Source organism: Thamnophis elegans, chromosome 1 (assembly GCF_009769535.1).
Source record: "Thamnophis elegans isolate rThaEle1 chromosome 1, rThaEle1.pri, whole genome shotgun sequence".
In the NCBI taxonomy this organism is placed as follows: Eukaryota; Metazoa; Chordata; class Lepidosauria; order Squamata; family Colubridae; genus Thamnophis; species Thamnophis elegans.
In genome coordinates, this window is record NC_045541.1 from 176,760,220 (window position 1) to 176,773,933 (window position 13,714).

Consider the following 13,714-nt stretch of genomic DNA (forward strand, 5'->3'; position numbering starts at 1 on the left):
AACGTGGCCATGGTTGGAGACCCCTGCCCTTCGGTAGGAAGCGGGGTGGGCTTGATGATCTTCATTGCTCCCTTCAGTTTTACAATTCCAAGAAAGGGAGGTAGCAAGGGTCTTGGAAGAATGACACACACACACACACACACACACACAGTGGTGTCTGGGGAGCCGAGGTGGCGCAGTGGTTAGAGTGCAGCACTGCAGGCTACTTCAGCTGACTGCAGTTCTGCAGTTCGGCTGTTCAAATCTCATCGGCTCAAGGTTGACTCAGCCTTCCATCCTTCCGAGGTGGGTAAAATGAGGACCCAGATTGTTGGGGGCAATATGCTGACTCTGTAAAGCGCTTAGAGAGGGCTGAAAGCCCTATGAAGCGGTATATAAGTCTAACTGCTATTGCTATTGCTAAGTCTGGAAGTTGAAGTTGAAACATCTTAAGGTAGCCGAGTTTGGAAAAAAATCACTAGCTTTAAAGGATCTATTGCTGCCTGAAATGTATTCATTTATTTATTGGATTTATAATGCTTTCTTATATTCTGTAGGACATATAACTAGTCCTCAACTTACAGAAGTCATTCTTTGAACAGTGACCATTCAAAGTCGGTGGTGAGATTCAGCCAGTTTGGGCGAACCGGTTCTTATATTACTGGCTGGCCCTGCCCCTTCCTGCCCGGCTCCTTCCAGGAGTTCCCTAGCAGTCCATTTTTGCTACTAGGAGGCTGCAGGGAAGCCTACTAGGCTCAAAATGCAGGAGGCCGAGGGCTGCCTATCACAGCCCATGCCACGCCCACCATGGCCACGCCCACCCAGCAGGTCATTAGGGCAGAGGACCAGTTGTTAAATTATTTCAATCCTACCACTGTATTCAAAGTTACAACAGCATTGGAAAAAATGACTTCTGAGCTTTTTTTCACAGTTATGGCCATTGCAGCATTCCCCCGTGGTCACGTGGTCAAAATTCAGTTGCTCAGCAACCGACTCTCATTTATGACGGTTGCAATTTCTCAGAGCCCCGTAATCCCCCTTTGCAACTAGCAAAGTCGAGGGGGAATAACAACCATGTTACTAACTAAAAGAAGGGGGAGTCAAACTATTCTCCAAAGCACCTGAGGGTAGAACAAGAAGCAATGGGTGGAAACTAATCAAGGAGAGAAGCAACTTAGAACTGAGGAGAAATTTCCTGACAGTAAGAACAATTAACCTGCTTCTAGAAGTTGTGAATGCCCCAACACTGGAGGTTATTAAGAAGATGTTGGACAGCCATTTGTCTAAAACGGTATAGGGTTTCTTGCCTAGGCAGGGGGTTGGACTAGAAGACCTCCAAGGTCCCTTCCAACTCTGCTATTGTATTGCATTGTATTGTAACTTAACCGCTGTGGTGATTCACATAACAACTGTAGCCCCCGCCCAAAAAAGTCGTAAAATGGGACTAAACTCACCGAACAAACGTCTCACTTAACAACAGACCTTTTGGGCTCAATTGTGGTCGCAAGTCGAGGACTACCTGTATAACCTACCTTCTTCCCCTCGACCCCACAGCAGCGACCCTGTTGGGTGAGTGAGGCTGAACCTGGGAGTTCAGTGGATGACACTGGGGCACTCCACTCAGTCTCGGCCTAACCTACCTCGCAGGGTTGTTGTGGCAGGCACCAGCTGCCACCTGCAGCTTTCAGAGAAGAGGAAGAATTCGAATAATGAGTCGGGATAAAACGGTGTTCCTCAAACTAGGCCGCTTGAACCCCCTGAGGACTTCAACTCCCAGAATTCCCCTGTTGGGCTGAGGCATCCTGGGAGTTGAAGTCCACAAGTTGCCAAGGTTGGAGGCCCCAGTCCTTCAGTAGGAAGCGGGGTGGACTTGATGATCTTTATTGTTTTATTGAGTTAGGCTGAAAGAGATCAGCAAGCCTAGGTGACATTGGGGCACTCCACTCGGCCTCAACCTAACCTACCTCGCAGGGTTGTTGTGGCAGGCACCAGCTGCCACCTGCAGCTTTCAGAGAAGGGGAAGAATTCAAATACAATATAATGAGTCAGGATAAAACGGTGCTCCTCAAACTAGGCCGCTTGAACCCCCTGAGGACTTCGACTCCCAGAATTCCCCTGTTGGGCTGAGGCATTCTGGGAGTTGAAGTCCACAAGTTGCCAAGGTTGAAAAACACTGTGGGGTGAATAATGAAATATGAGGGGACGAGGGCAGAAAACGGGGAGATGAGGAAGACTAAAACCTAACCTCTCTTCCTCCTACCACAGGATCCTTCTTCGCCCCACAGCGTCCAGTCTTTCTCCTCCCGAGAAAATGGGATCGATAAAGCCACTCTGCATCGGAAAGAGCTGGGCCATCACAGCCCCACATCCCTGGCGTCTTCCAGCAGTGCCTCCCCAACTCGTCCCGCCAAGGAGCTGACCACAGTGCGTCACAAAGAGGGATGGGTTCCTGGGTGTGCAGGTGTGGGGGTAGACCACAACTTCCGCCTCCCCCAGGCAGATGCGCCGACACATCGTGCAGTAGCATCCCTGTTTGATGTTAATTTTCACCTGCACCCGGTGCCTCCTAGAGGTTGTGGGACTACAATTCCCAGAAGCCTTTGCTGCCTGCCTGGGAAGGTTGGAAGGGCAGGATTCACATATGGGGCAGGGGGGACACCAGCTTGGAGAGAGTGCGGGGTCCTTGGTTCTCTCTGGTTGTTTTTCTTGAAGACGTTTCATTACCAAACTAGGTAACGCCATCAGTGTTAGAAGGGAGTGGGGTTAGGGAGAAGGGAGGGAAGGAAAAGAGGCGGAATGTGGAATCTTTGGTGGTTGTTTTTCTTGCAGAACTTTCATTACCCAAGTAGGTAACGTCATCAGTGCTAGAAGTGGGTGTTTATTCTCATTTTCTAGAACTAGGGGCTTGCCCTGTCAATATTGGGGTAATATTGGTGTGAATGGTGTTTTGTGATTCCTTGATTGGGGCTGTTGTTTATTGCTGACTTGTTTGGCAGTTGTTTAATCGGGGTATTGTTCACTTCTTGATTGTGGGTTAGCAGATGTGAATCTGTGCTTACCTGGGTGTTGATTGCTGGTGGGAAAGCTGTTTGGGCCTTTTGGTTTCCTCTTTGGATTTTGATTGTCCCTTTCCAACGGTATGAAGATGTTGTCTGTCTCTATGTGCCTGTTGATGACCCATTCGTCTGACGGCCAGGCTTACAGGAATTCTCTAGCATTTTTGGACTTTTCGGCTTGGTCTAAGATGGTCACGGTTTCCCAGTTGGAGAAGGTAGCTTTTCACATCTAGATCTTCCATTAAACCAGTGTTTTTCAAACTTGGCAATTGTTGTGACCTGCCGGCAGCCGGCAATTTTCAAATGCATGTGTTGTGGCCTGCTGGCAGCAGAGTCAGACAGTGAGGAGGTTTGGGAGGAACATGGGCCAGTCCCGGGGCTGAGGAAAGCTCAGATGAGGACCCTGCGTCAGAGGCAGAGAGGAAATTAGCCAGCAGTGAGGCAGAGGAACAGCTGGAGCCTGTTCCCAGTGTGCCTGCTGCCAATTACCTCCCACAGACCCATTAGATCACACAGGGTCGGCCTCCTCCGGGTTCCGTCTACCAGCCAATGCCATCTGGCTACTACCGGGGGGAAGGCCTTCTCTGTGGCAGCTCCGGCCCTTTGGAACGAACTCCCCGCAGAGATTCGGACCCTCACCTCTCTCTAGGCCTTCCGGAAAGCCGTCAAAACATGGCTGTGCCGGCAGGCCTGGGGTTGACGAGTTCCCCTCCCCTCTCGACCTGTGTGGCTGTGTGATTCTTGGTTATTTTAACTGCTTGTATTGTGTTCTATGTTCCCTTTCCCCCTTTGAGTTGTTCGCCGCCCTGAGTCCCTCCCGGAAAAGGGCAGCATATAAATAAAACAAATCTAAATCTAATCTAAATCTAAATCTGCACATGCGCAGAGCTGCCAGAAGAGAAGAAGAAGTAAGAAAGCAGGGTTGACTTAAAAGTAAAGCCACACCTGGGAGGTGATTGGCCCCTCCCACAGGAAGCGAAAGAGGAACAAATGGGGAGGGGGCTTTTGCAGGAAACAATTTGTTTCTTCGGTATGGAAAGTTCTGTTTGGGATTATAAGAGACTCTGTGCCACGTTTTGCTGTGTTTGGAAGCTAGTTATCTGGCAGCTCTCCAAGCGAGATAAGGTGCGTGTGGATAAACATTCCTCTGGAAGACTGTTTGCTAAGCCTTGCTGACTGTGAATGAAAGGAATTCACAGTCGTGTAAATGAAAGAAGTTTTGTCGGGACCAAAACTTTGCCTCTTGCTTTCTAAGGAACAGAGTGAACCTCAACTCCCAGAATTCAATTCTGGGAGTTGAAATTCACAGGTTTGAAGAGTTAGGAGTGCTGAGAAACACCTAGAACAGTGATGGCGAAACTTTTCTTGGCTCGCGTGCTAAAAGCAGGGGGAGAGTGCAGGGTGGGAGCCGTGTGCGGGCGTGCCACACCCATAATTCAATGCGCGAACCCCAGCGCGCATGACCAGCGCGAACCCCCCATTTTTTGCATGCTTTTTTCGCCCTCCCCAGGCTCTAGAGCAGTAGTTCTCAACCTTCCCAATGCCGTGACCCTTTAATACAGTTCCTCATGTTGTGGTGACCCCCAACCAGGGGTGGGTTTCAACCGGTTCGCGGCGGTCCCTGCGAACCGGTTGGTCGGCGAACCCGGAAGTAAGTAACTTCCGGGAACGGCGAAGGGCCCACCCACCTGCCCGCGCTCCTTACCCGGTTTTGATGAGCTCTGCGCTTCCACGCATGCGCAGGACGCATACAGCGCCTGTGCGATCCTCCAGGAGCAGCTGGAGCATCGCACAGGCGCTAGTACGCATGCGTGCACCGCGCGTGTGCACGAGGACGCCGCCGGCCCCGTTCCAACCGAACCGGTTGGAACGGGGCGAGAAACCCACCCCTGCCCCCAACCATAAAATATGTGTTTTCCGATGGTCTTAGGCCACCCCTGTGAAAGGGCAGTTCGACCCCCAAAGGGGTCCCGACCCACAGGTTGAGAATCACTGCTCTAGAGACTTTATAGGAGCCTGGGAAAAGTGAAAACAGCCCCCCCTGCCCCCTCCCTGGAAGGGAAGTTCTTGAAACCTCTGGAGAGCCTCCGGGGGCGGGGGGGGGAGACTGTTTTCGCCCTCCCCAGGCTCCTATAAAGCCTCTGGAGCCTGGGGAGGGCAAAAAATGACCTCAAAAAAAAGGCTGAAGTCAGCTGACAGGGCAAGGCCTCGTGTGCCCTGACAAATGGCTCCGCGTGGCACCTGTGGCACCCATGCCACGGGTTCGCCATCCCCGATCTAGATCCAAGTGAGGCCGTCAAATCAAGCCAGCTGGTGACCGGATATCAATTTATCCATTAGGACAAAACAAGGCACAATGCTTAGAGCCCCACAAAACATTTTAATCATTTTAACATTTTAAAAATTAAATGCAACAGTGCATTTAGCGACCTTTTGAAGTTCTGACGGCACTTTTGTCAGTCCCGTTGTAACTTGGAACGGCCACTCGACGCCTTGTCGTAAGTCGAGGACTGGCCTGTATGAGCCCAAAGCCCCAATTTCACAGTACGGGAGAAGGGCAACAGCTGTTTTCTGCTCCCTCGGCCTTCCATACTTAGCTTGCAAAGAGAGAAGGGATGTGGGTTTGTCAGAATCCCTCCCCCAACATCAGGGCTGGAGGGAGGCATCCCTCAAAACGGCTCTCTTGGGGCCCCCGGAGGCTTTCCAGACCCTGATTTTGGCAACGGTGGCGCCGACAGCTGCAGGAAAGTTTGGGGAAGCCGGCTGCTGCTGCTGGAATTTCCACATTTGAAGACATATCTGACTTCTCACCCCTCTCCCTTGCAACTCTCCTGGCCAGCCCCCTCCTCCTCTCTGGCAAGATGCCCCCAAAGTCCTGTCCTTCGTCCAAGACTGAAGCTTTGCTGTGGCGAGAATGCCAAATTCTGGAAAGCCTTTTATGAAGACCTCTGTTCTCTTTCCTTTCCTTTTTCTCTTCCTTTCCTCTCCTCTTCTCCCCTCCTCTCACAGTACATCCATTTCATTAACCCTTTCTTTTCTTTTCTCTTCCCTTCCTTCCCTTTCCCTTCCTTTCCTTCCCTTTCCTTCTTTCTTTCCCCTTCCTTCCCTTCTTTCCTTTCCCTTTCTTTCCTTTCCTTTCCTTTCCTTCTTTCCTTTCCCTTTCCCTTTCTTTCCTTTCCTTTCCCTTCCCTTCCTTTTCCTTCCTTTCCCTTCCTTTCCTTTCCTTCTTTCCTTTCCCTTCCTTTCCTTCTTTCTTTCCTTTCCCTTTCTTTCCTTTCCCTTTCTTTCCTTCTTTCCTTTCCTTTCCCTTCCCTTCCTTTCTCTTCCTCTTTTCCCTCCCCTTTCTTTCCTTTCCCTTCCTTTCCGTTCTGTTTTTGCAACAACTCAAATTTTACTGTGCGTTTTTCATCCCCTGGATCTTACCTACCATGCCTTACAACTAGCTGTTGTAATTTCCTTTTTACCCAATCAGGTGTCGCTCAGCTCTTCTTTATGGGCTACTACAGGTAGTCCTCGATTTACAATGGTTCATTTAAGGACTGTTTGAAGTTACAACAGCACTGAAAAAAGTGACTTAAGATCATTTCCCATCCCTACAGACACTGCAGCACCCCAGATGTGGAGACTCTAGAAAGACTGCAGAGAAGAGCAACAAATATGATGAGGGGACTGGAGATTAAAACATATGAGGAACGGTTGCAGGAACTGGGCATATCTAGTTTAATGGAAAGAAGGACTAGGGGAGACATGACAGCAGTCTTCCAATATCTCAGGGGCTGCCACAAAGAAGAGGGAGTCACAACTATTCTCCAAGGCACCTGAGGGAAGGACAAGAAGCAATGGGTGGAAACTAATCAAGGAGAGAAGCAACTTAGAACTAAGGAGAAATTTCCTGACAGTGAGAACAATGAATCAGTGGAGCAGAAGTTGCCTCCAGAAGTTGTTTAATGCCCCAACACTGGAAGTCTTTAAGAAGATGTTGGATATCCATTTGTCTGAAGTGGTGTAGGGTTTCCTGCCTAAGCAGGGGGTTGGACTAGAAGACCTCCAAGGTCCCTTCCCACTCTGTTATTCTATTTCTTTTTTCTTTTTAACCCTTTCTAACAGGCAGGGCTTCGTTTCAGAGAAGGGCCCTTTGTTTTCCTGGCGTTAGGAGATGAATGGTGGTCGGGAGGCAGATTCCTCCATGTGGTATCTCTCTGCAGATAAATGGAGGATTTGCGCTGCAAGGATTAAAAAGCTTCGTTCGGCTTCTTCGAACGCAAGCTGCGTTCAAGGTCACCGCCGGGGAAAAAAACAGGCTGTTTTTCTCGCGGCCGTTTCCCCAAGCATTTTACCAAGGACGCCTCAACGCCCACGTTCCAACAATACAGCGTGACCACAATTGTCTGCGGTGGTTCTCAGTATGGAGACACTATCTTATAGGTTGCGGTGTGTGTGTGTGTCAAACTGGATTTCTTCGAGGGCCAGATCAGCATTGTAGTTCTAACTCCGCAGGCCGGCTGGGGTGGGGGTAGACGGGATGGATGCCTCCTGCAGCACTTTGCTAGGCCAAAATAGGGAGGGGGGGCTGGCAGAATGCTGCAAGGGGCTGTGTCCAGGCTGAAAACGGGGTTTGTGGGTGCCACGTGCAGGAGGGACACGATACGCACCCCGTTTTGGCTGCCAGAGGCATTGTGGGACAGTACTTTGCTATTTCCAGGCTGGCCAGATTTAAGCACTGAGACTTTAGAAAGAGTGCAGAGAAGAGCAACAAAGAGGATTCGGGGACTGGAGACTAAAACATATGAAGAACGGTTGCAGGAACTGGGTATGTCTAGTTTAATGAAAAGAAGGACTAGGGGAGACATGATAGCAGTCTTCCAATATCTCAGGGGTTGCCCCGAAGAAGAGGGAGTCAAACTATTCTCCAAGGCACCAGAAGGCAAAACAAGAAGCAATGGGTGGAAACTAATCAAGGAGGGAAGCCACCTGGAATTAAGGAGAAGTTTTCTAACAGTGGGAACAATTAACCGGTGGAACAGAAGTTGCCTCCAGAAGTTGTGAATGCTCCAACACTGGAGGTTTTCACGAAGAGTTTTTGGATAGCCATTCCATCTGGAACGGAATGCTTGAGCTGGGGGTTGGACTAGAAGACCTCCAAGGTCCCATCCAACTCTGTTATTCTATTAGAGCACTATGGTATATAATTCTAAGTGCTCTTGCTATTACGAGTGCAGAGAAGAGCAACAAAGATGATTAAGGGATTGTAGAGAAGCAATGGGTGGAAACTAATCAAGGAGAGAAGCAACTTAGAACTAAGGAGAAGTTTTCTGACAGTGAGAACAATTAACCAGTGGAACGACTTGCCTCCAGAAGTTTTGGACGCTCCAGTAATGGAGGCTTTTAAGAGGAGATTGGACAACCATTTGTCTGAAGTGGTATAGGGTTTCCTGCCAAACGGGGTTGGACTAGAAGACCTCAAAGGTCCCTTCTAACTGTGTTATTCTATTCTATTCTGTTATAGGTGGTCCTAAGTTTACAAACCTTGTTTTAATGATCGTTCGAAGCCCCAATGGTATTTAATTTTTTTTTTACTTATGTCTGGTCCTCACACTTACGACCGTTGCAGCATCCCCCATGGTCCCTTGATCAAAATTCAGGCGCTGGGCAGCCGGCATATATTTAAAACAATTGCAGTGTCCCGGGGTCTTATGATCCGTCAATCCATCAGAATACAGCTTGGAAGGGACCTCAGAGGTCTTCTAGTCCAACCCCTTCCTCGAGCAGGAGATCCTGTACCATTTCAGACAAGGGACTGTCCAGTCTCTTCTTGAAAAACAACCTCCAGCGATGATTGGAGTGGAGCACCGTTTTGTGACCTTCCGGGGCGGCTTCTGGACCAGTCAATTCAAATTTGATCACACACATTTGATCAAGTTTGATGATGCAGAAAAGCGGTAAATTTTGGTCAACGTCGTTTATCGGTTCATTCAGCCACTTTTGATGTTCCAACTAATCCTGGGTAAGGTCCCAATCCTTAGCTTCTTATAAAAACCACAAAATACAAACAAAAACCAGACAGGAAGAAATGCAAATGATTTTGAGGGCCGGTGTTGCCCATGGAAAGCTAAGGTGTCAAATAGAAATAAATAAGCATTTTACTTTATTCTCTATTTCCATGGAAATAAATAAGCAGTGTTTTGCAGGTAGAAAAAGCAGTCACGCCCGGTTTGAAGTCGAACACCCCAAATTCCCAAGGCGAAGGGACCATGCCCGGATCTTCTGGCACCCTCTCCCAGTTCCGTCCAGGAGTAACGAAGCAGACGGTGGAATCACTCGGTAATCCTCTTCATTTAACGACCCCATAATCCCTTGCAGGATGGAGTCTGGGCAACTGAATGGAGCTAGCAGAGTGTTCGAATGGCCGGATGCCGTTCCCTGTTGCCAATGCGGAGTTTTGTTTGGCAGATATATTCTCATCGTGCCCAGAGAGAAATACCTGCCTCTACCCAGGATCGAACTCACAGCCTCCTGCTTGTGAGTTCTGTGTTTTAATCTTTTTTAATATTTTTTAAATTGCTTTTATGTAAACCGCCCGGAGTCCTCCGGGATTGGGCGGCATACAAATCTATTAAAATTACAAATTACAATTACAAAATTGTGAGGCGAGAGTTCCACTTCTAGGCCACCGCACCATCCCCGGAGTCGCTTGGTAAGGAGGATGGTGAAAAGGGATGCTGGAAGTGATAGAATCAGGTTTAGGGGGAGATTCAGTGGTGGGTTGCAGGCGGAACACCCCGGTACGGGCGTACCGGAGCTTGCCCGGAGCACTGGGTACCGTTCCGGTACGGTGCTCCGGCGAGCCCATCTGCCCGCCCATCGTCCTTACCTGTATTTGAACTCTTTGGCGCTTCCACGCATGACGCTTCACCGAGCAGCTGGAGCCTTGCGGAGGCTCACGGAGGCGTCACTGGAGGGTAGGACGCATGCTCGCGCTCCGTGCATTCATGTGGTGGACGCCGGGCCCCGTTGCAACATACCGGTTGCAACGGAATCCGGAACCCACCACTGGGGAGATTGCATCTTGCTACATTTTTTAGGCCTCTCCTGTGGTGGTCCATCGGCAGCCTGAGGAGTTGGCCCCAGAGTCAGACAGTGAGGAGGTTGGGGAGGAACATGGGCCAATCTTGGAATCTAGGGAAGGCTCGGAAGAAGGCTTTGCATCGGAGGCCGAGAGGGGGCCGGGGCCATCTGGTAGTTATGTGCTGACGTCAGCAAGGCCAGAAGAACAGTGTGAGCCTGTTCCCAGTGTGCGCATGCACAGAACTGCCAGAAGGCAAGAGCAATTAAGACAAAAAGGGTGACTCGGGAGTAAGGCTTGGAGATGATTGGCCCCTCCCATAAGACATAAAAGAGGAACAAATGGACAGTGAGCCTTTGCAGGAAGCGATTAGTTCATCTAGCCGGTTCAAGCTCTGAGACCTCCTGTTTGACTCTGTGCTATACTACCATATTTTTTGGACGCATTTTTCCTCCCCTAAAAGAGCGTGGAAATCTTGGTGTGTCTTATACACTGAATACAGCCATTTTTGGCCTCCCGACACACACACACACACACACACACGATCTCATTTTTGTGAAAAATGGGCAAAATAACGGGTCGCTTTTCACCAAAACAGGGGGGTGTTTGCCTTCCCCCACCCCTCAGAAGCACTCTGCGGGCTTCAGCGGGGCTGGGGGGGAAGGGGAAAATGCCCCCATTTTGGTGAAAAATGGGGGTGTTTTTGCTTTCCTCCAGCCCTGCTGAATCCTACAGAGTGTCCCTGGGGGCCGGGGAAGAAAAAAAACCTTTTTTCCCCCTTACCTTGTCGAAATCTTGGTGTGTCTTATACACCGGTGCGTCTTATAGTCTGAAAAAATAGGGTAATTGGCAATTAGGTCTCTGGGAGATAAAGGTCGGTTCTTGTCAATTCGAGCAGGCATCTGTCGGGATCTTCACAGAATGTTTGTGGATCATTACGGGCTGTGAATGACCATAATTCACAGCCGTCTAAATAAAAGAGTTTTTTTTGGGGGGGGGACTAAGTTTGAGATTTATGCCTTTTCAGGAAGCCTAGGTAGGAACAACTCCCAGCATTGAGAAAATTAGCACACACTTACTAGTTTTCTAACTGCGGGCTGGGGATTGGTAATAGAGTCCCTGATGAAAAAACAATGCAAAATTTTAGGATCAGGAATGTCTCCTACCTACCTCACCCTTTCTCTCTCTCTTCAGTTTTTGAAACTTTTATTTAAAATTAAGCTATGATTGCTGTGTGAAGCCTTAAGAAGCCGGAATGAGTCATGAATAGTTGTGGAGTCAGCAGTATAACAAATCTCACAAAAAGAGGGCAAATTTCTATACTACCCCTGGGTGAAGAAAAAAAATGTATTTTTGGAGGCAAATAATAATAATAATAATCTGAAGTCTGGAGAACTCCAAAAAATAGTGAGAAAAAGGTTTCCCAGCACATGAAAGATTAGTTAATCAAATTTCTGAATTCTTTTTGCTGTATGGACTAAAGGCTTCAGTTTTCTATTGTCCTTTTAATCGTTTTAAAAACAAGCCAGTATTGAGAAATTGTCCTGGTCCTGTTTCACAAATGTCTGCGTTCATCATAAGGACTAGAAACTTGAAGCAATTCCCATTGGATTAACAAAAGAAGAGTTGCAAGGAGGCTTTTTGTGTGTGTGTGGTGGTGGGGGAAGCATTTGTGGCAGGAAGTCACCACCGTAAGGCTGTTAAGAAGGCAGTAAAACAAATAAAATAAAATGGAGGGCCAAGGTTAGCTGAAGGAAGAGGCAAAACTGATGAAGGGACAGTTTTAAAGCACCCCTGTCAATAAGCTCATAAAAATTACTAGCAGGCTACAGTGGCTGGCCAGAATGTTAATTGGCTTAGAGTGTGTAACTCGCAGCTTACTCATTTTTTAAGGTTGGGCCTGAGAGAGAGGTGTGAGAGAGAGAGAGAAAGGGGAGTTAAATTGAAATGCAGGCCTGCTTTTAAGACCGTATTTCTCAGCTCCAGCAACTTTAAAGAGGTGTGGACTTCAACGCCCATAATTCCTCAGCCCAGATCTATGGACTTCAATTCCCAGAATTCCTCAACCCAGATCTGTGGACTTCAACTCCCAGAATTTCTCAACCCAGATCTGTGGACTTCAACTCCCAGAATTCCTCACTCTAGATCTGTGGACTTCAACACCCAGAATTCCTCAGCCCAGATCAGTGGACTTCAGTTCCCAGAATTCCTCAGCCCAGATCTGTGGACTTAAATTCCCAGAATTCCTCAGCCCAGATCTATGGACTTCAACTCCCAGAATTCCTCAGCCCAGATCTGTGGACTTCAACTTCCAGAATTCCTCAACCCATATCTGTGGACTTCAATTCCCAGAATTCCTCAACCCAGATCTGTGGACTTCAATTCCCAGAATTTCTCAACCCAGATCTATGTATGGACTTCAACTTCCAGAATTTCTCAACCCAGATCTGTGGGCTTAAACTCCCAGAATTCCTCAGCCCATATCTGTGGACTTCAACACCCAGAATTCCTCAACCCAGATCAGTGGACTTCAGTTCCCAGAATTCCTCAGCCCATATCTGTGGACTTCAACACCCAGAATTCCTCACTCTAGATCTGTGGACTTAAATTCCCAGAATTCCTCAGCCCAGATCTGTGGACTTCAACACCCAGAATTCCTCAGCCCAGATCTGTGGACTTCAACACCCAGAATTCCTCAACCCAGATCTGTGGACTTAAATTCCCAGAATTCCTCAACCCAGATCTGTGGACTTCAATTCCCAGAACTCCTCAGCCCAGATCTGTGGATTTCAACTCCCAGAATTCCTCAACTCAGATCAGTGACCTTCAATTCCCAGAATTCTTCATTCAATCTGTGGACTTCAACTCCCAGAATTCCTCTGACTGACTGGGGAATCTTGGGAATTTCAGTCCATACAGTTGCTAAGACTGAAAAACGGGGTGAATTTGAAGCAATTGGGGGAAATGAACCAGAGAATCTTCTCTTTCGGTTTCAGCTTTGAGCCTTCGGAATCCGCTTACCGTCCAGAGCTCCTATCAAGCTGCTTTTAACGTCGCCCACGTTTCAGTCAACGGCGACATGGTGGGCACCGGAGCCTACGCCGGGCTGCACCTGGTCTCCCCCCAGCTGAACGGGGCCGCCGTTGTGGGGACGGGAAGCTACGGGCGTTCCCCCTTGGTGAGTCTGTGGGGAGAAGCCCCCTTGCAGGGGAGGGGTGGGTGGGCTTCCCTGGTATTAACCAGAGTTCCTCTGTCCTTCTAGGTAGCTTATGATCCCCACGTGCATTTGAGGGCTTCCAGCCTTTCGGCGGGGATGCAAGCCAGCATGTCTTCTTCCAAGCCGTAAGTGTGTGCAGGAGCTCAGCCATGTTCCCCCTTTGAGAGCGCAGGGGTCTGCCCCCTGCCCCCCTCTGGGATGGTGGTCCTGGACATAATGCATGGCAAAAAGTTCCCTTCTTTCCTTCTCTCTTTCTTTCCTTTCCTTCCCCCTTCCTTTGTCTCCTTCCCTTCCTTTCCCTCTTTCCTTCCTTTTCCTTCCCTTCCTTACCCTCTTCCTTTCTCTTCCCTTTCTTTGCTTTTCCTCTTCCCTTATTTCTTTCCCTCTTTTCTTCCCTTC

The 13,714-nt window shown here is 48.9% G+C and overlaps 1 protein-coding gene across 3 annotated transcripts in view; it reads left to right on the forward strand.

Annotated features, from left to right (window-relative positions):
• LOC116514163 (transducin-like enhancer protein 1) overlaps positions 1-13,714 on the forward strand; it is an 88,992-nt gene that overhangs the window by 60,484 nt on the left and 14,794 nt on the right. For all 3 annotated transcript variants that reach the window (XM_032225670.1, XM_032225749.1, XM_032225830.1), the window contains 4 exons: positions 2,245-2,403; positions 9,224-9,356; positions 13,095-13,276; positions 13,361-13,440. In XM_032225670.1, coding sequence (XP_032081561.1) covers positions 2,245-2,403; positions 9,224-9,356; positions 13,095-13,276; positions 13,361-13,440 — 554 coding nt within the window. The remainder of the gene's footprint in view (positions 1-2,244; positions 2,404-9,223; positions 9,357-13,094; positions 13,277-13,360; positions 13,441-13,714) is intronic.